A 20,446-nucleotide genomic window follows, 5' to 3' on the forward strand; every position below is an offset into this window, starting at 1 on the left:
GAGGATGCAAAGGCCCGGCGGCCGTACATTTGCTTTGGTGCCGTTGTGTAGCTTGGCGGGGCAGCCGGGTTTTGACGATTCTTCCATGAGACGAACCGCAAGGATACGCCTCGGTGACAATTTGCTCCTTCGAGGGGCGATAATATAAGGCTTCCGGTTCGCTCGGGCGCTAATCAAAGTCTACCCACTCAAAGCAAATTTGAAATCACAAGTCGAGGACGAGCGCGACCGCGAGCATTTGAGAAAAGCAATAAATTACACTTCATCCAGTACGGATCATCCCGCTTCACGATGGATTGGATTATAAACGACGAGCTCGGGCTCACGGTGGGTCACCTCGTCGGATGGACGTCGGCCTCGTTCATGGTCGTCGGCGGTGTCCTGCCGTACATTCCCCAGTATCGCCAAATCAAGCAGACGCAGGATCCGGAAGGATTTTCGCTGCACGTTTGCCTCGCGCTGCTAGTGGCCAACACACTTCGAATACTGTTCTGGTGAGTAGCTGCTTGCGGTTTGCTTATCCGCTTTTAAAGGGTATATGAAAGGATAAAAAAAAACCGGCAATGAATCATTCGCCGGATCGCTCAAAATCTCGGGCCAAAATAGGCGATTTCTTAAGGATTTGCACCACCAGGATAGTGGGTGGGAATATGTTTCAGTAAGGAGGTGAACCATCGATCCAGCGACCCTTTTTTCTCGCTTCCGGTTCACAAATTTCTTCGCTAACCTTGGGTCGAGCATTGCTTCGACTTTGGAATGTCTGACCTTTAGGCGCCCTTTTTTGGTTTTGCTTTCGTCATATTACTCCCGGCATCCAGTTCCAGCATTCAAACCCGAAAGCATAATTCCAATCTTAGGCAGCTCCGGAAATCCGGCAGACGATAGATGGGCGAGTCTGGTTTGGTTTAACTAAAACGCGAACAAAATGCCATCATGATAACGGTGATGGCCTCGCCCCTAGCCTTCAGGAGGGTTACACAAATTGTAACCTCAGGGCGCAACGATTGGGCATGGATTCTGCCTGACCGGGTTTGACCGTCTTATCGCAGGTTTGCGTCTGAGTTGGTTTTCCAAACGAGCATAACGAGGTGTTGGTCTGTGAAATGGAGTGTTGGGGCCGTTTCACGGACCGTTCGATTGTTTATGGCTCGTTTTAGTGCCGGAGCATGCGAAGCGAAAATGGAATGAGAGTGTAATATGCACAACCCATCCGAATGGCGTAATGACGCCGGAATATGCATCATTCCATTTCTAGGATTAAATTAAGCTGTGTTCTGATTTGCGTGCTGCTGCTATCGTGGATTTGCGTGCACAAATTTACCTTTTTTCTATTCAAACTGTAAATCACTATGATTCATAGTTGTGTTGGATTGTTTTCAACAAATTTACAATATGAATAAGCCTTGGAATGCGTAGCGCAAAATGGCAATGTTGGCTAGCTTCGCTTACTATTTTCTTATCAACTCATCTATTTCGAATGAAATTCCATGACACACACACACCCGATAGGCTATCGAGTGCGGGGGCAACGCATCAATAATAGCTGATAAGCGTGGTTCTGGTGTGATAAGATAGAAAGGATACGAAAGGAATGAGTATCCTTCCGCAATATCCAATCGATATAGAGGAACATCGATCAGAAATGTTTCAAGCCCGCTGTGGAGTAAATTGTCGATAGCACCCTGGAGCGAGGTGCTAAAACAAATGGAAGCCAACGCAATAAGTGCAATTGCGCGCTCATCAGTGACTATCCGACGCAAATTACGCTAGCGCAAATGCGAACACCCACCCTATCGCGTTGCGTCTCGGCAGTTTCAGGGAGATCGAACACCGTTCGGATCCGCCGTAAAGATGCAAATAATCGACCCCGCGAAGTGCGCAACGTGTGCGCGGATTTGCATAGCTGGAAGGGACCGGAACACACGTTGCTTCTGCCGGAAAGGCACATGGGATGGTGGGGATAGTTTCGATTGTTCCGTGTGACGTTGCATCCTCCCGGGGCGATAACCTGCGGATGTGTATGTGTGGCTTGGAATTCGAACGTGTAGCTAGGAATGCTGGAGCATGTCGGCCAGGAAAAACGGCAAGAAACATGAATGGCAGGGTGTGGGAAAAAAAGTTTGCGCATAAAGATGATGCACCATTGCAATTGAGGCACCAGTTTGAAGCGGTTTGAAAACCTATTCATTTGGTTTTTTTTTTGCTACTTCCACCAACCTGAAGATGCTAGAGGTTGATCGTTCCGGACAGGTGTTATTGGATTGTTAATTGAAGATAATAAAATACCTCATTTGCGCCGCCGTCTATCGACGTTGACGGGCAGGGTTGCATTTCATCGCAACGACGTTCCGGTTGCCGATTGATTTTTTTCTCTCTCTCTAGCCCTCCGGCAACAGCTGATTATAATATTCGGTGGCGTATCGGGAGACAGCAATCGATAATATCCGTAGCGCGATGGAAGCTTATTTTTTTCGTTTCCGTGTCTTGCCTCGAATAGCAATGAGCTTTCCAGCAGGTCGGACGGCCGATTGAATGTGCGAAACGTGATAGAATGTGCAACGCACCGCGACCAGCGAAAGCAAAAAAAAATACATACTCAAACTCTGACCGTTTTTTAGTTGAGGCGCTCAATGTAGAAATCGTTTGGAAGCAGAGCCGAGCATAACACGTGCTTATGCGTGAAGCGGTAATGCTCGAGGGGCCGATACTATTAAGGGACACGGGTTTCTTCCTTGGCGCTTCTTTACGCTGGCTAACGTTGGGGTTGGCTTTTTTGGGTCCGTTCGGTTGGGGCTCGTGCAAAATTCTGCGCTCTACCTAGCCCTTGTGAAGGCTTTACCAGCCATTCCAGGTCCGGTAGCTGTGCTTGAACGTGTATTGATTTATTTTTACTTATGTATGTCGGCCAAGACCACACCTGACGGGGTTTGGTTTGAAAGTTTGCAAACTTTGCTGGTCGGAACCTCGGTCAGCGCGTCCACGGAAGAAGGACAGATAAAATGGGCTCTTTTTCCGGTCGAACAGGTTGGAAACGTGCCTTTTCTGTCGTGTGTTGAGTCGTTAGCAGAAAACGAAAGGGCAGAGAAGAAAACAAACCTACCTGCTAATGGTATTAGAGGTTTAGCTTTGATGTCAAGGCATTTCCACCAGCCACGCATTTACGACGGCCACGGTCTGGCAAGGTGGAAACAGACCCAAAGGATTCTATTGCCTTTCTAACCACCATTTTTCTCTCGATCCGGTGGACAATGGAAAAGAGCTCTTCGGAGGGAAAATGGTAGTAATTTTTTCGAGCACTGTTGATTTGCGTTAATATCTGCCTTCCCACCGGTTGATGGGCGGGTGATGATGAAGGTTGAATGAATGTGATAATGAGCACTCGCAGGTGCCAAGTGAACGGTGTTATGTTCGGATTTCCCATACGGTAACCTCTTCACCGGTCACGCGCGATAATTGAATAGATCAATATTTTCATACCTTTTTTTCCCTCATTCCAATCGCATGAATGCGACGATAAGAACGAAAAACGGACCTATGAATGGCGTACGTTTGTTCGATTGCATTATCGCTTCCGTAATTGCCGGTAAGAAAAGCCCATTATAGGTGTGTTTGCCAATCGATCCTGGTAAACGGAATATTGCCGGTATTCGTTCAGTTTTCGCTACACGGTTTTATAAGTTGGCTAGAAAGCAGCGAGTTAGTTAGATGACGCAACAATATTGCGCTGTGCTTATTTTAGGATGTAGTTTTTCGATCACACTATTTCCATTAGTTGCCAGTGATTGCCTGGAAATTCTATTTTCATTCCAATAAGTTCGTTTGGAACACCGCCAACGTGTATTGAACGTAGAGCAACGAACTGTAATATCCGTGCAGTGTCGTCTACGTCTAGTTTCTGTTGGCGGTGACGGAAGGTAGACCAGAGTTAACACAGTTTTACGGTGGTTCCCGTCAAACCTGTTCCCGTGATCTCATCACCAGTCAGCCATTCGTTCGATCATCTGAACGGTTTTGAGATTCATGGCCAGAGCCGTAGTAGCAAACTCTTCGAGTACGAGTCATCGGACGGAATAAGAACGACGTCGATCGACAAATCCCCGAGTGCACGAAACAGTCTCCTTTTAAAGGCATTTCTAAAGGTTATGCCAGTTGCAGCCTTTAAGCTTTTTTTTTCTCTTAACGTTGTTGCAGTTGTCATAATTAACGCTTGGTGTTGCCTCGTTGTGGGAGCAGCTCACGAAACGATGCAATATTTGACCTGAAATCTTCGCTGCCATTTGCGGTGCTGCTGTTTCACTGTTACTGCCGACGGAAGATGCTGGCTCGTAAGCAGCTTATGATTACTTTGCCGCTCCCGTTATTTGGAGTGGGCCAAAATCATGAAGTGCTTGTGTCGGAAAGTTGAAATTGCTTTCAAATTTAGATTTTATGAACTTATGTTTATGCAGCAAACTCTCAAAAACAATATTGCAAAACTTTTGTTGATTTGTATTATGAAAGTGAGTTATGTAGCTATGTGTTATCATATTCATTGTTATACATTTTGATACACATTTTAATTGGGGTTGATGTTCATCAACTCCTATCGGATTATCACAAAACCATTTCAGGTCGCCAGATATTGTATTTATCCACTCAAATGCATGCATTTGCCAACTCACACAGCTTCAGATTGTGTAGTGATAATGTTGTTGGCTATTTACATCAATGTTTGGTCAATTTTCTAATTAAGATAATTTAGCTGGTGATTTATGGTAGCTCTGTCGCGGAGGTGTTGCAGCTCTTACTGTTGTAGTGAACGTGTTTTCTCCCGCTACTGGCCGTATTGTTGCGTTCACGATCAGATAAATACAAGATAATAATTTGACATGCTTTGGGTACACATCAGCTACACTAACTGTATGGTTTTTGTGAGTATTTTTTGCACGACAGCACGGTAAAAAAAATCGATCTCCCCCCTCACTGTATGTTCGGCCAGCAGCTCGGTGCCAAAGCAATTTGTCGTTTAGTTGATTTGTGTTAAGGTAGGGGCAGAGAATTCGAGCGGCCACCCACAAAACGGTTTGTTGGAGCGTGCTGCAGTTTAACGTAATGGGGTCGGGAGAAATCACACGAGATGCCCGAGGCGACGGCAGATGAAAATGGGGGTGCGGGCAGCTGCAGTTCATCAGATGAACCAATTAGAAGTTGCCGTTTTTCCCGATTGAAGCAGGGCGTGCAACCGATGTAGGTTGGTTGTGGAAGGGTGCTTAAATGTGGTAGGCGTTGTATGCACGAGGTCAGCACCTCACACATCGACGGCAGTTAGTCACAGTCGTGTGCAATTACAGGTGGCATGTGCTGATATATTGCAGAGGCGTGAAACACGTAGCTCTGGCATCGAACGATGTAGAATTTGGGTCCATCACGTGTCCTCCACTTTTGCCAGAGACGGGAAATTAAACATCTTTTTCCTATCTCTAGCAACCGTCTTGGTAGCGATGTTAATTCTAACCGCGACAAAAACGACTTTTTCGCTTGCAGTATAATAGTGTACGCTGTGTAGCAGAACGTTCCCAACGATTTGTACAATGAACGTCATTTAGATGGTATCTGATAAACTGCTGCCATATCTTCCCATTCCCTGACAGCTTCGCAAACAGGCTCATAAATCGGTCGAAATAATCTTAGTTATCGCTGGTGCTCCATGTCAGGTCGAGAAAACTAACCGTCCCTCAATTGGGAATAGGCCACGAGGCTGCGCGTCTCTGGGGAAAAATACCTGGCAAATGATAACGAGCGATGCTACTGCTAAAGTCTAGGCAAACGTTTGTGCCATATCTTCACTCTGCGCGCTCTGTTACACTCTGGTGTTCGCCGTGTGTTTTATTTTTGCTCCAACACTGCCTAGTAGCTGGGCAAAAGAACCCGAGAGATGCCGCTTGAGAATGATTTAGTTACTTGGGTGTGATGGGTTAAATTTTATTGCTGTTTGATATGATAATAGCGCTTGATATCGTTAATAAAACACACTTACGTCTCTGCCACACACAAGTTCGCCATTGAAGTTGAGCGAACTTCTAATTAAGTTCCAGGAAACGTTCAATCGTTTTTTCATCGTTGGGTGCGTCATGTCTCGGGCAGACTGGGCCATTTTTGATAGCTCAATTTAACTGAATCATTTTGGTGAATCAGATATACCCTTCATGCGAAATTTGTTTGCCAGGAAAAATCAGCACCTGTTGCATCTCGGTGTTGCCCTGAAAAACTGTTGCCTGTAACCATGCGGTGCCACTGAAAAACCAAATAAAATCATGTCAAAATTGATTTTGCTTCCATTTTTTATTTTTGGATCGTGCAAAAGCAAGTTTTATTCTCTTTATTGCGTTCTCGTGATGTTTGTCGAGGTTCACTTTGGTGCCTTGTCGTTTGGCAAAAGGTGATTGTATTACAAGGGAAATGGAATTTCATTAAAGTTGGATTTACACATCACCCATTGAAGGTGATTTACTTTAAAAATACTACTTCAAAGTAAAAAGTACTACATAAATATCATTAGCATTTCATTATTATACATCTTAACTATCGTGTTTTTGGATGCCCTTATGTTTTGTAATTATTTTGTTCAATAGGTTATATGAGTTCAACAGATTATTTTTTAAATAGTAAACAGCCGGTAGCTACAAATTGAAACCAGCTGATTTTTCAATCTATTTTGATAATCTGTTGCATATTTTCGATAAGAAACACACAAAAAAGTTGCTGATGATATGATCGAAATTTCAGTAAAGAACTTTGATAACAGTTCAAAATTTGCCCTCTACTTTATTGGACGTGCGTGAGAGAAATTGTATTTTTTTCTCTGTACAAGTGTACGTCCTCATGATATTGCGCTAAAAATTTAAAGTACCACTAGAAAATGACAAATACAGCATCCTACAAAACGGACTGCCAATAGTATGGAGAAACGTTTTACTGGATTCCCCTGCAGCAGCCAACCCTACTGACCACTTGTGCATCATGGTCTCGGAATATCGGCTGCATGCCGCTTACTGCCATCCTATTCCTTTTCGGCCTACATGGGACAGGTCCCCGAGCTCTGTATGCGACATTGACCGCGAATCAACAGCTTAGTTGTGCGTGCATTTGCACTTGGTGCATCGGGCTCGTTACGATGATCAATAGTTCTACGCTGGCAATCCTTACACATCGTTACTGCTCGGTCAACACGCTTTTTGTTCACTCTTATGAATTTATATTGCACTGTCATACTCGATTTCTTCGTTCTTTTTTTTTAAAGTCCTATCTCTTTCGAGCTGCCACTCGGTTCTATTGGAATAGATGGGCGGTTTGTGTTAGGCAGACAGTAATCCTGAATATGCACGCTCGCAGGGAACGACACAGAGGCCACGGAATTAAATCATAAAAACACAACACGGCCCAACAGCAATTCAGCTCAATTGGATAACAGGAGCACCTCATTTAGGAACGATGAAGGAGAAGATGATCTGCGCTTCGTTCGTCTATTCTTCGAGCTTAGAAGTGACCATGGCAGCTACTCTGTCGGTGTCTCTATTAAAGCGGGAAAGAAAACATCGCTGTGGAAAGAGCAACGGTGTTTCGAGTCGAGTCGAGAGATATGGACATGGCTGGAATTACAAAATGAAGTTTTAGCATGGAGCTTCGGTGTTTGAAAGTTCGCTTCGGGTGGCTTAGTCGAGCTTAGGGAGAGAAACTTTTGGAGATGGCTTTAGACGTTAAGTGGATGGAGAAATTCAAGCAGTGGGAGGCTTATTTCTAATGAATAATGCCTGGTCGACGAGCTGGCTTTGGTTGATAGCTTCATTGAATCGGTGGTTTTCAACGACGCCCCACTTTTTTGCTGATAATGTTATCATTTGGCAGCTATTCTTGTTGTGGTTGCTCTGCACATGGCACCGATAGCGCTCATTAGTTTCATCAGCGGTAGACTTGACCTATAAGCGAAATATATAGGAAACAAGAGAGGCTCGTGTCGCGTATGGATCGATTTCATTGCGCTTTGTTCGTGAAATGGACGCGTGTAACATTCCATTCAGCCACTCCAAGACCGACGAAGTTTTGGCAACATGATGCCGGCTATGTCAGCCGGTGAGCGACACCATACGAACGACGAAGGCCTTCCGGAGCTTATCGTCGGGCCGCAGACCTCAACGTTGATTTGCTCAAGTCATCAAGATTTATTATTGATTGTTTGCTCAACCTCGTATTCAACACACGCGGGAGTATGCGTCTCGGCGTCGCTGATAAGAGCGTGCCGTTGCTACTGGGAGTTGGCCAACAGCTGATTGCATCGCATCATTGCACGTGTTTACTCTGGCGTGGAGATTTTGCTACGATACGGCCGCTGTCTCCCGGCGCTGGCTTACGAACAGATCTACGTGATGAATTTATTTGTGGGTAAAGTAATTTCGAGAAAGTCGCCTTGATTTATACGGTTGAGTTGCGTTTGCCGGTGGTTTGACGAGGTATTACGCAGCATCTTAAATATGAAGCCAAACACCCTCGACGCCAACGGTGGGACAAGATTTACACCCGTTGCGCGTTCTTGGATTCATCGATCCAACAAAATGCGAGGAAATATGGAACGCGTGGAAAGCGTTCAGCGTACATTCTTATTTCCGGGCGTACAAATGAAGCAACATCAAGGCGAAAAAGGTTTGCTCCACATAAGCGAGCGATCCGTGCTTTAAATGTCGTGACGAATGTTTACAGGTTTGGGGTGTAAATATTTACGTAAAAAATAATCCATCGATTATATTGTGTTCGTTTTTTTTGTGTGTGTTTTAAGTTACTAGAAACTTAAACATGTTTCAATTCATTCTCGTTATTTTTAAGGCGCACGTAGGCATGCTATTTTTCAGATAAAGTCATGAATTTCTCAATCGACAGCAGCAGGTGTACGTTAATAAGGTTCTCGGGTTTGGTGGAAAACATTTCTTATGTAATCGAGTTCGAAGGTTAAACTATTCAGTGGGACACATTGAATGCGCCATTCCGAGGCATTGCCCGGTTTCGTAGACTGGTAGAAAATCGATAAAAATAACTATCATGGTGAGCTAAATTTCAACTCTATGGAACGGAATGCCTGACTCGGTAGGATTCACTGTTCACCGTACCGAAAGAGTCCCGCTCATGGTAATAGCGACCTACGTTCGTTGGCCCGGAGCACGGCAAGTGTCGCTAAGAAAAGCGTGAGCTGCTGAATCAGGCATGAGGAGGTCGCCGGGCATGTGCAAAATGTATGAAGTATTTTGCGGTGTTTGACTTCAACCGCTTTCGGTGGCGTCGGACGCGATCGCAGGTTTTTGGTTGGTTTTGTTTGGTTTTGAATGATCCAAAAATAAAACACCTGCAAATCATAACCGTATGGACGCATGTGGAGTGCGGGGCAGAGAATGTGTCGACCGTAGTGGCCGGAGGTGGACCGCGAAAGTGCTCAGTTCATTAATTTTGCGCTCACTTTCGGCCTAAATGTGGCTGCTGTCGAAACGCGGGAAGCGGGCGAGCTTGACCTCGAAGGAGAAAGCGGATAAGGGTGGAAATTGAATTAGTGTTGTTTTCGTGGGCTGCTGCTACATGTCAAATTAGTCGTGAGCGGTGCATTAGATTTGCTGTTCGAGATGCAGTTCCTGTCAGCTGACAATGTAACGTAATGCATGTTGCATGTTCATACTGATAGTGCGAAATTGTGCAGCATATGTGGTCTTCCTCGTTTGGGAAATGGAAGTTTGACAGTATGGTCCGATCTAGCTCCGATTTTCTTGTTCATTAATGTAACATTTTTTGATATTATATCACCGATGCAATACAGTTCCGCTTGATACTCCAGCGGTCAAGGTCACCGGGGCACAGAGCAATCGTGATTTATTTAACTTTCGTAAATGCAGCAGCAGAATGCCGTTATCGCAGCCATGCATTTTCATTTGTTTTTATTTGGAAAGCCAAACAAAGCGTAACACCATTAAAATTATCACCTCATGCTGAGAGATGCGAATTTCGGCTCCGGCGGGAACGTGTTGATGACGCAAATGCATGCAAATTTGTTTTTATTTTGCTTTCGTTATAGAGCTTTGCAAGCTGTATACTTAAAAGTGTAGCGGTGATTAAATATTTATTTGGTGAAAGGATTTTATTTCGCTTGCTTCTTTTTGAAAAATCATGAATTTAAAAAATCATAGAAGGATAGTAATTGTGTCGATAATTAATAAAATATACTTAATTAACTAATGAAGTACTGTGAAATCTTACCGAGGGGCAATGCTGTTTTTTTCAATGAACTCTACTGTCTGATGTTAATTCGAACTATAGATTAATGCTGTTAGCGCGACAGCGTTCTATGCATGTTTTGTTTCGTACAGTATTAATTACTGGTTTTGTTTATCTATATATCTTTCTCTCTATTATCCTTTTTCTTGGCAGGTTTTCCAGCCGGTACGAGCTTCCGCTGTTGGTGCAGAGTGTCGTGATGAACATAACCATGTTCCTGATGATACACCTATGCGTGAAGGTGCGCCGGAACAACGCAATCATGCGTATGCCGGACCGTGTGTTTTCAGGTCAGTAGTGCAGCGCTAATTCGGTGCATCGGGCCCTAGCGCCTAGTCCACGGTGCGCAACGCCTGCAAGGGCATCGCGTAGTGCAGGGTTGCGCTTCCTTTTTCCCTATATTCCGCTAGCTTCAACGATTTGCTCCTTCCGCTGTCCGTTTTGTTCCGCGTTCCCTTACGGAAGGCCGCGCGAATGGGGCACCCCGGCTTATTCCAAGGTGGTTTTTCGCTTCAGCGGTGCAAGTTTACCGCATTACTGGTAGCCGCGCTTGCGAGCACATATATAACCGACATCGCAGTAACCGACTACCCAGGGTTTCCACGAGCCTAGACAAGTTAGGCTGTCCACAGTGCCGGTGAAAATAGACCAGCTGGAGGAGAAGAACCGGCAGAGAACGCCAGTGGGTGATCGTGTGGAACGCTGTTCTACATTTCTTTGGTCTAGATTTCGCTCGCAGCTTCAGAAAATCGGTCCTTCAATTGAAGCGCCCCCATCGCTTTGCCTCTAGGGATCGACTGCAACAGTACATGGCGAACCCGCATATGCTTGAAACAAGTTGCAGATATGACGCTTTTGCTTCGCTTGCTAAATTACGCGCTGCATGAAGGGGGTTTTATTGTGTTAATTGGTTGTACAGAACCCTCGTTTTTAAACATTAACAATGATCTTCCTTTGCTGACTTGCGTTGCGCTAAACGCGGCTTGTTACATGAGTTAATTTGGCTGCTTTCCACATAAAAAATATTGCTCACACCGCTAGCAAAAGATGATGAAAAGCCCTCTTTTAAAACAAGTGGCACGATGGCACCTTAAAATAGAACTGCTCCTGGCACGAAGTGGTGCGTTGAACAATTGGTACTTGAAAATCTAGATCATGGATTACTATCGTGCACTTATTCTGCGATCTGCACTTACCTCACTTGCGCATAATCTCGTTCGTCAGCGTTTTGTTATGTTTCCGTTCCCCAATCTGTTCGTATCCCATTGTTAGGCCGGTACTTATGCTTTTGTTGCAACATGTCTCCCGGTAGTAGACGGTTTGCCGTGCACGGTTCTAGCTCCTTGAACACTAACATCAACCGTAGTGTTATAGCACCCAACGTTGCGTCGCCGCTATTCTCATGTCCTTTGTTAAATGGGGAGTCCTCTGGAGTGGAGCTTTCTCAAAAGTTCTCAAACCGATGATGTACTTTTTTCCTTTTGCAACCACAATGACATCCACCCACCACCGGCTGGCGCTGGAGCAGGAACGGATGTGGTCGTATCCGAGGGACACGCCAAGAGTGGTGAAGGTGGTGTAATTAACATTCGCAGATCATCGAGCACCAACCGCACCGCGACGGCGACCGCTGGTGCAACCACGACTACGGTCACGGCCAATCTCAACAACACCACCACCATCGGTATCGGATCGGCCCTGGTAACGCAACCGTCGGACGTCGGTGGGCACCCTGGGACGCTGAAGAAATCGCGATCCCGTCACTATATCCTGGGTACGTCGTGGACCCGTCGCGTGCACGTATCACCTTTCCGTTTTCGCTTGCTCTGGTGTGTCCGTGCGCTCATTTGCCGTGCAAATATCGCGTTCATCCCGTTCATTTCGTGTTCCATGTAGTGCTGGCTTTTTCCGACAAACTAACACCACAGGGAACTGTCTCTCTAGGCGATTAGTTACCCTTTTAGTGTCCTATTTTGCTCGAAAACTAACCCATGTCGTGGGAAAATGTCGGGTCGATTTTTCTTACAAATCAATTTGCACTCTCCCTACATTCGAGTCACTAAAGTAATTCGAGAAAAATTAACAACGTTTTGCTGCATGGAAAACTACCAATGCACGAGCATTTATATCAACCAAATAACGTTTGTTTCGTTCGGAATCATGAGTGGTCGTGCCTTTCGTGCGTCAGTATTTACACGGAAAATCGTTAGTTTATAGGCTACATTATCGGCTACGTGACTTATCGTTGGGTTATCGTCGCTACGTTACTTGCTAACATCTCGTATAAAGACATTTTAGCGATGAATTTTCCGCTTGACTGGCATAGTGTGAAAATGTTCGACTTCCATGTCCTTGCGGATGAGCAGCAATAGTTGATATCAACTTGAGGAAACGAACGAATTGGAAAATTAACTCCCAGCGGCTTCTCAAGTGTTGTCCTCTTCAAACTGAAGCGCCATCGACGCCCCGTTGGGATTGGCAGCAGAGCTTTTCAGTCTTGCCAGGGATAGATTAAATCTTATTTTTTTCTTTCAAAGATTTCCAATCAGCCGCGCCTACTTTCGCTGGTCGCAATGTCAGCTGCTACCAATTCATTTCCACACGGGGACGCGCTCGCGTTCTCGATAATCATCAAGAGTATCCGTTGGAGGACTCGTGGAAAACTCCATTCGAAATCGAGTTCCTTTCACTAATTTAAGTGTTCCGGGAGGATCGCAAGGAATTCATGGCGGTATACTCCAGAAGTCATAGGCTTTTCTTCGAGCCGTCCACGTTGGGCGCGTGACCTTCGAAGCCATACCGAAGGTATTTTTTTTTCTAGGGCTCGTCCCCAGAGGGTTAGACGGTGTGGTCCTGTTTGACGCATTTTCGCGTTGCGTGTACAATGGGCATATTAATTCCCCCAGTCCCACAATCGGACTTTCCGACAGGAAAATGTTACTTTTAGTTCTGCATTCGTGGCCAGGTCGCTCGCTGGCGTTGGCGTTCTACCGCCGAATTCTGGGAGAAAGAATCAACAAAAATAGTCTGACGTCAGCAAAGGTACGTGCCATTGTACTAAAAATACGTTTTGGGGTGTCTTGGCGAACTGGCAAACATTAGCGCCAGACGGCAGGAATTGCCCAGTTTGGGAGGCAATTGAATGCATTAGCTCCACTAACTGTTGATTAATTTTCGTTTCATGTTTCCCAACTGTTCGCTCAAGTGGAGGTTTCCTGGCCCTGAATCGAGTGCAACTCTAAGCGTAGCACTCGACTTGAATTACTTAATTGCATTTTATCCACTCCTAAGTAGAATTACTTTCAAATAGTTTCACCCACGTCTCGAAATAAGGAGGTTTGTTGGGTTCTATTGGAGAAGGTATGAAAAGGTGACTTGGGAAATTTTACTGAAGGTCAGGATGAACTTTCCGCGATTGGTTTGTGATCGTTTCTTCTTGGTGGTATTTATTGCTCCACACGTATGCACATGCCCTTTAGTACGGGTACTACGTTTCCAAATATTCTTCATTCGTTGGAGCATCTGTTCCTCGTTGAGGGTCTTATATCCTCGAGTGACCGCTTGTTGGTCACCTTCTAAGGTAAATGTCAACTTTTTGAACTCTCGTAATCCCTCCCCACACGATGAAACGGGCATATAAAACGAACGAAAAGTCCAAGGTCTTTTTAGGAGGAGTAAGTCTTAGATAGAATGGGACCGAAACTATCAAAGCTCACCAGAGCGTTCTTTCGGTCGTCTCCGTAGGTGGATGGAATGTCCTGTTTAACATTTGCAATTTTTTACTTTCTATGCCCGGCATCCGGTGCAATCTGGTTCTCGTCGACCGTCGTTAGACCGACGAACGAATTTGGTGACATTTAGAGGCACCCAGAAACCCAACCACGTGTCCTTCTTCTCTCCGAGCTTTTGCAAGCCGTTTTGCCCGTGCCAGCGGGAAATTCTTTCTGCTTAACCAGCCATGCTAGCATAAATATCAAAGAGTTATGGTACAGGGTTTGTTTTGCTTCACCACTGGTGAAGTTTCGCGTTTCCGCTGCCATTTTTTTATGCTCACTCCCACTACGGACACATAATTCGTGCAGGACCGTATGGTAAAATGGCTCCACTTCCGAATAATCACCATTCGTGTTTCTATTGTTGGCGAGTTGTGTTTGTGCCAGGCTGGGAGCTTTTGCCACACAAACCAACCGGCAAGGTGCCATCGGAATGTTCCGTCGGACAAGTTTCCTGGCGGCTTCTAGTCAACGGGCCTGTGCTGATTGGATAAATTTACGATCCGAAGGAAACGTCCCTTGCCAGGCACACGGCTTGAGGTTCTACTGTGCGTTTTGTTTTTAGATTCCGCTCCAACTGTGCCCACCCTCTCGGAAAAGGCCCTTAGCTGGGCAGGCTGCCTGTTGAAGGGTTACAAAAGAAGAAAGAAAGCCCTGTAAACGCTAAGTGAATATCAACAGTTTCTTGTGTGCAGCGTCAAACGAGCCCCGGTCGCATATGTGTCTTCTTTTCTTGGACGTTTTTTATGTTTTCTTTTTAATTTTTTGAAGCGTCATGGAATGTGACAAGCTTTGCAACCCCGTCGCAGCAGTTCATACGGTCAATCCGTGGCAATGCAAGCGCAACAATATTTGAATGGATTCCAGGCATCTTTCTGCGAATAAAGCGTACGACTTTATTTTGATCGCTTCTCTGCCCTGCCGCAGGGGTTGCAAAAGAAAAGATGCTGTCCGCTATGGAGCTGGGAAAACATTTTCCCTGCTGGCTGTTTACTGTTTGTTCATTTCGGTGCAACAAAGTCGTGGCAACGACATTATGTAAAGGCTTTGCAAGAGCTTTCAGTGAGTGAATCGCATGAAAAGAATCACTTTATTAAGGCGCATTCTTGCGCTAGCGGTATTCACATCTCTTTCGTTGCTAAATTAGACAGGTTTGTGCAAAGCAAATGAAAACCCAACCTTTCGGTTTACTAAGTGGTTTATCTTGTCGTGTGATGCGCTTAAAAATGAGCTTGTTTTACACGAACATGTGGTGGAAGTGTTTTACAGTTTCATTTAGTTAATTTTACCATCAATTTTATTGTGTGTTTCATTTCATTTGAATGCACTGTTTTGTACTTCTTTTATGTGTTATTCATGAGCTTTTATTTATAAATCGTTATGTTGTTTCACTCATTTCGATTGATTGTTATCAAATTTGTCTGTATTTGGTGTTTCATCGTTGTGAAAGTTGATTATTTGTCCAAGTGATAAATCCGCTATACAACACAATGAATGTTGATTATTTTGCCAAGTGATATATCCGCTATACAACACAATTTAGGAAACCAATAAACCATTGATTGTCGGCGGAAGTGGAACTAATCGAAAACCACATCTTTTCAAAACAGACGCATCAATCGAACCGGAACAATGTGTCCTGAAATACCGGGGAACGGGTTTAGTAACAATACATCAACATCGGTGCTGTCCACACGATGTACAGGAGCAGGAAAACGACAAAGTTTTCCTTGACCTTTCAGTACATGACGGGCACGTTCCCGGCAGGATATTTTGATTCACCCGTCGAGGCAACGAATTTTACCTCGTAATCGAATTTCTTCTTCATGCGTCGTAGCAAGGAGCTTTGCTTGCACAACAAATCATCTTCGAACCGCGTGTTTATGTTATGGGCGCGCCAAAGTAAAGCATTACGCTACGGCTTTATTGCTAATCCTTTGCCCATATGCTGACAGGGCATCTTTTGCATGGAGGCGATTTTCGTTAAGCGAAGAATAAACGCAGCTCGTTCAATATCGTCCAAAGCTTCCATCAAAGCCCGTTGCTGCCGCTGCTGTCGCTCGGAATGTTCCACGCGTGCTTAACCAAAGTCCACCGTACTTAATGAACGTGTTTTTTTTATTGCACAGCTTTATCGGGGATTTTCCTCTACGTCAATCAGTTTCAATCATGATCACCTTCAGCAGGAAGCGGAGCTTTTCACGCTTGCACGGTTATGGCATGCGTAGGCGATCCGAAATGCTTACGAGTTTTATTGAATTTATGCGGTTTTGGTGGGTCTGCCGTTGCTGGTGGATGTGGGCGTTGTTGGTGAGCGGCGAATGTTTTCATTTACAACGGCTAAATAACGCCCGTGACCAAACGAAAACGCCCGCACTGCCGGTGGTCATCAATCAAGGTTCGTTTAATGATGTCACCTAAGCCGATGTTGAAAGCTCGGAAAAATCACGAAACCCCCAAATCTAATGGTGCTTCGAAACGGACAGATAGACAGCCAAATGGGCTATGTCCGTAGCCGTGATCGCCACGCCAACCTAAAACATATTGACAGGCTGACAAAATTAATAGCCCGAATTAGGGTTTGGCCCGGTTTGCCAGCCGAAGGAAAGCCACAAAAGTCCATCCCATTTCGTGCTATAGTGGAATCCCTTATCAGAGCGGGTTACATAAAAATGTCGTCCCCTTTTCACTTCGATTGCAATTTTATGAGATCCGGCGAACGGTTTCGATTAGCACGGTGGAAAATGAAATTCCCAAATACACCCCGCCGTACGTTTTCTGTTACAGCAGCTAGCAGCTTATCAGTGGAAGTATCCTTTCCAGACTAGCCTGGCTGGTTCGCGAGTGAATGGGATTAATTTCGTCCGTGTACCGGACAATTGCACCAATTTTTTGTGTCATTTTTGTTGGGTGGTTTAGTTGCTGAGCTTTTTTTCACAATGTGTTTCTGCGTCATCCCTGCTCTATCAGCTCGATGGCACGTGTGCGTTTGAAATTGGCAAATCGTGAGTGTGCAATAATGGACGGATGCTATCAGGTGTTAAAGTAGACGTACCAGTACCAGTACACCCTGCTCGCGATGCAACTCTTTTTCATTTCCGATGCTATGAATCGTTCCATTGGCCCATCTAAACCCTGCGGTTTCATGCTCGTCACTCTATGCTGCCGTACAACGTGCGATGGGTAATATAAATGAATCCATCCGCACAACAACGACGAACGCCTCGGCCAGGGTGTGGTGGAGTAATATTTCTGTAATGGCCATGGTGCCACACCTGCTTGACGCATGGTGGCTTTTCCAGCTTGCAGTTCGCCACCAAACATCGATAGCAGCTGCGTGCTGGTATGTGAAGGTGCCATTCGCGCCGCAGCAGCGAAGCACTTGTCATAGAAAAATAATCCCATTTACAACAGTATGCTGCCTTTGCGTGCGCGCTTTCTGGGGGTTAGTGTCCATAAAAATGACGCTCGTTCGTTCGTTATCGTGCTTCTGCTGTGATTAAAATTTGACTTTGCAATCGTGAAAAGACGCGGTGGCGCCTGTCTTCTGGGGAATGGAATGTTCCATTCCTCTGTCGCTTGCATGTTTGGCTTCATCTTTTGACCACACCAATCTCGCGGTTCATCTGTGGCCGGCCTGTGAATGTGCCACTATGCGTGCTTTCGATCATTCCATGGGTGGCTTTACGTATTTCGATGCTACTTCATTTTGTCGTGTATTGTATGATTTTTCATCGTGTCCATCATGTCCTGACATCGACAACACTCGCACCCCGTTGTAACCACAAGCCCATTGCAACCGACACGTGAACCCATTTTCGTCCTTAAATGTTAGTTTGCTACACACTCATGCAATAGCACAAACCTCCGCCGAGGTTCGTGGTTTTATTACAACGTTTTTCGTATTATCAATAATGCATGTCCTTTTTTTCCGCTTTATCCACGTGCTGTTCTCCGTTCGTGCCTGTGGCGTCGCAACTTCACACCGGTCGATGGGACAGATTTCGATTCGCGCTACTTCTGGCAGTGGACCGACTTCCAGTCCTACGTGGATTTCATGCTCGTCGTTTGGGCTGTGGGTGCCGCCATCACGTATCTGATGCTTTCCGTTACCTGGTTCATGGAGACAATCGGCTTCTTGGCCGTCTTTACCGAGGCAATGTTAGGTGAGTGTGCTGAAATCGATCATCCGCTTCCGGCAGATGGTATCAATATGCGTGTTTTTTTTTTCGCTGCTTTTAGGCCTTCCACAGTTTGTGAGGAATTATAAAAATAAATCCACCCACGGGATGAGCATCTGCATGGTGATCATGTGGACCGCTGGTGATATGTTTAAGACTGGTTACTTTATTTTAAGACACGCGCCGACACAATTTTGGATATGCGGTACGCTGCAGGTATGACTTTTTACATCTGTTATTGATGAATGTTTTGGTTGGTAGTTAATTTCCTTTTTCTAGTCCTGATGGTAAGCGAAATAAATCTTACAACAAAGCTTCTTGGCATTGATTGACTTTCATTGCTTTATTGTGCCGTAAAATAATGATATTTTTACCTCTTGTTCAATTTCAGGTCAGCTTAGATCTCGCAATCTTGCTGCAGGTGTACATTTATCGTAAGAATCCAGCGCCCCGTAATGCGCATCGCGGCGATTAGCAGTTTGCCCCCCAAAATATAACTATTCAAGGCAGCATGAACAACAACAACAGCAACAAAAGCAGCATCAATTTACACCGCAACCATTCGTCGATCCGCAGCAATAGTGGCAGAATGGATCTCCAACAGCCGCTGGGAAACAACGGTTGCAGTGTGCTTTCTTCCCCGGATTCGTACGATACCGCTCCCATTCTTCCAGGACGTCGCGACGTAGGAGTCGGTTGTAACAGACTCCTGGGACTTGCACCTCTCGCCACGGCGTGCACTTCGTCGGCGGCTTCCTCCTTTTACAGCAGCATGCTTGGTGGAGATTGCTCCGTTTCGTTGCGATCACGCGATCGCAGTTCGCTTACTCCGGGTCGCAACAGTCAATCAACGGCTGGCAAAAGCACCCGGTTAGCCACGAGGTTCCAGCACTCCAAATCGCACTCGATCGCATCGTCGCCCCGTGAAACGACTCCAGTGCGCCACTCCGCGGTGATCAGCGTACGTGGTGGCTCAGAGAAGTTCAGTGATCGACAAAAAACGGCTTCCCTACCGCTTCCGAAGCGCCGGCATCTTAGTTTGAGCGCAAACGAACCAGCTAACACTGCTGGAGAAGAGAACGTTAACGACGCTCCTGTCATCGATGATCCGCAGGCTGCATTACGTGTAAATATTCCTGCCGAGGATACGTACACCGGCAGTTCCTTGGCAGCTGATAATTGTTCTTTCGACACGGCTACATCGGGGTTGTGTGGACTGCAGCAAGCGCGTGATTCCAGCTGTACGCTAAACAGCAATAGCTACAAGGAGCAGTACATTCTCGGGTGTGGTCATTATCGTAGCAACCTGAAGCACTACGATGCGCTTCTGGCCGGTGGTAGTTGTGTGGCCGAGTTGCGCAAAAATGACAGAGTCGACGATCTGGCTATGGTGGAATTTGGGGAGCGAAAAGCACCCAAAATTTCATCTCCCAGCAAGCAGCGGACGGAAGTGGTCGATGGCTATAGAACGGGAGATGACAAAATCGCCACGGTTCAACCAAAAACACACCACTATCCGACCAATGCAAAATCGCTTGAGGACATCTTATGACGACACGCATCACTGGCCTTCTGGCCAGTGATGAATGTAGAGCAAATTCGTCGCCTGGAGCAGCACCAAAGCCGATGGCATCCGGCGACGGTATCAACCATATCCACTATCAATCATGAATCTCGCGCGATGCGGTCAGTTGAAACGCAAACTGATCGGCTCGATGGAGTTAGCTCGTGTAACTGCGGCGAAGATGTGGCCAGCGTATCGGGATTAGTGCCAGAACTGGGTCACGACGACGAGGAAGGAAACGATGGAGGAGGTCCTTTTGTTGCCACAGCACGTGGTACAGATGAGGGAGATGATTTTTCGCAACCCGGCGAAGCAGACGTTTTTCAGGTGGAACACCGATCGTCGGTGAATAGTTGCTACCGAGCCGAGGACTTGCGACAAATTACCACCACCCGTGGCGAGTCGGAACTAAGGAGTATCAATGCCAAACTCCAAAACGATCCCCAGGACGAGGAGGAGGATGACGAAGACGATGAAGACGATGAGGAAGCGGAACGTTCACGACGAGTGCGTCTGGTGGCTGCAAACAACTTGTTCAACTTCAATAAACTGGAGATTCTGAACGAGCGGTCATGTTCGGTCAGTGGCAGCAGCGAAGGCGGAAGCCAACGTGTCACCATACCCGTGTCCTCGCTGCTTCG

General features: G+C 45.9%; 1 protein-coding gene across 2 annotated transcripts; it reads left to right on the top strand.

Annotated features, from left to right (window-relative positions):
• The first annotated feature begins 291 nt into the window (after nt 1-291).
• LOC128725863 (solute carrier family 66 member 2) lies at nt 292-18,761 on the top strand. 2 transcript variants are annotated; one of them, XM_053819632.1, is made up of 6 exons: nt 292-494; nt 10,441-10,577; nt 11,816-12,061; nt 18,062-18,226; nt 18,303-18,457; nt 18,633-18,761. In XM_053819632.1, the coding sequence occupies exons 1-6, from the start codon at nt 292-294 to the stop codon at nt 18,714-18,716; spliced, it is 990 nt and encodes a 329-aa protein (XP_053675607.1). In that variant the 3' UTR covers nt 18,717-18,761. The 2 variants fall into 2 exon arrangements, with proteins under 2 accessions (XP_053675607.1, XP_053675608.1); XM_053819633.1 differs by lacking the exon at nt 11,816-12,061.
• The last annotated feature ends 1,685 nt before the right edge of the window (nt 18,762-20,446 follow it).

Source organism: Anopheles nili, chromosome 3 (assembly GCF_943737925.1).
Source record: "Anopheles nili chromosome 3, idAnoNiliSN_F5_01, whole genome shotgun sequence".
Classification (NCBI taxonomy): domain Eukaryota; kingdom Metazoa; phylum Arthropoda; class Insecta; order Diptera; family Culicidae; genus Anopheles; species Anopheles nili.

Bases quoted from the DNA above. Each gene is read 5' to 3' on its own strand.
- LOC128725863 (XM_053819632.1), top strand. From the start codon at position 292: ATGGATTGGATTATAAACGACGAGCTCGGGCTCACGGTGGGTCACCTC. The intron at 18,227-18,302 runs GTGAGTGTGCTG...CGCTGCTTTTAG, and splicing joins CTTTACCGAGGCAATGTTAG to GCCTTCCACAGTTTGTGAGG. The intron at 18,458-18,632 runs GTATGACTTTTT...GTTCAATTTCAG, and splicing joins GGATATGCGGTACGCTGCAG to GTCAGCTTAGATCTCGCAAT.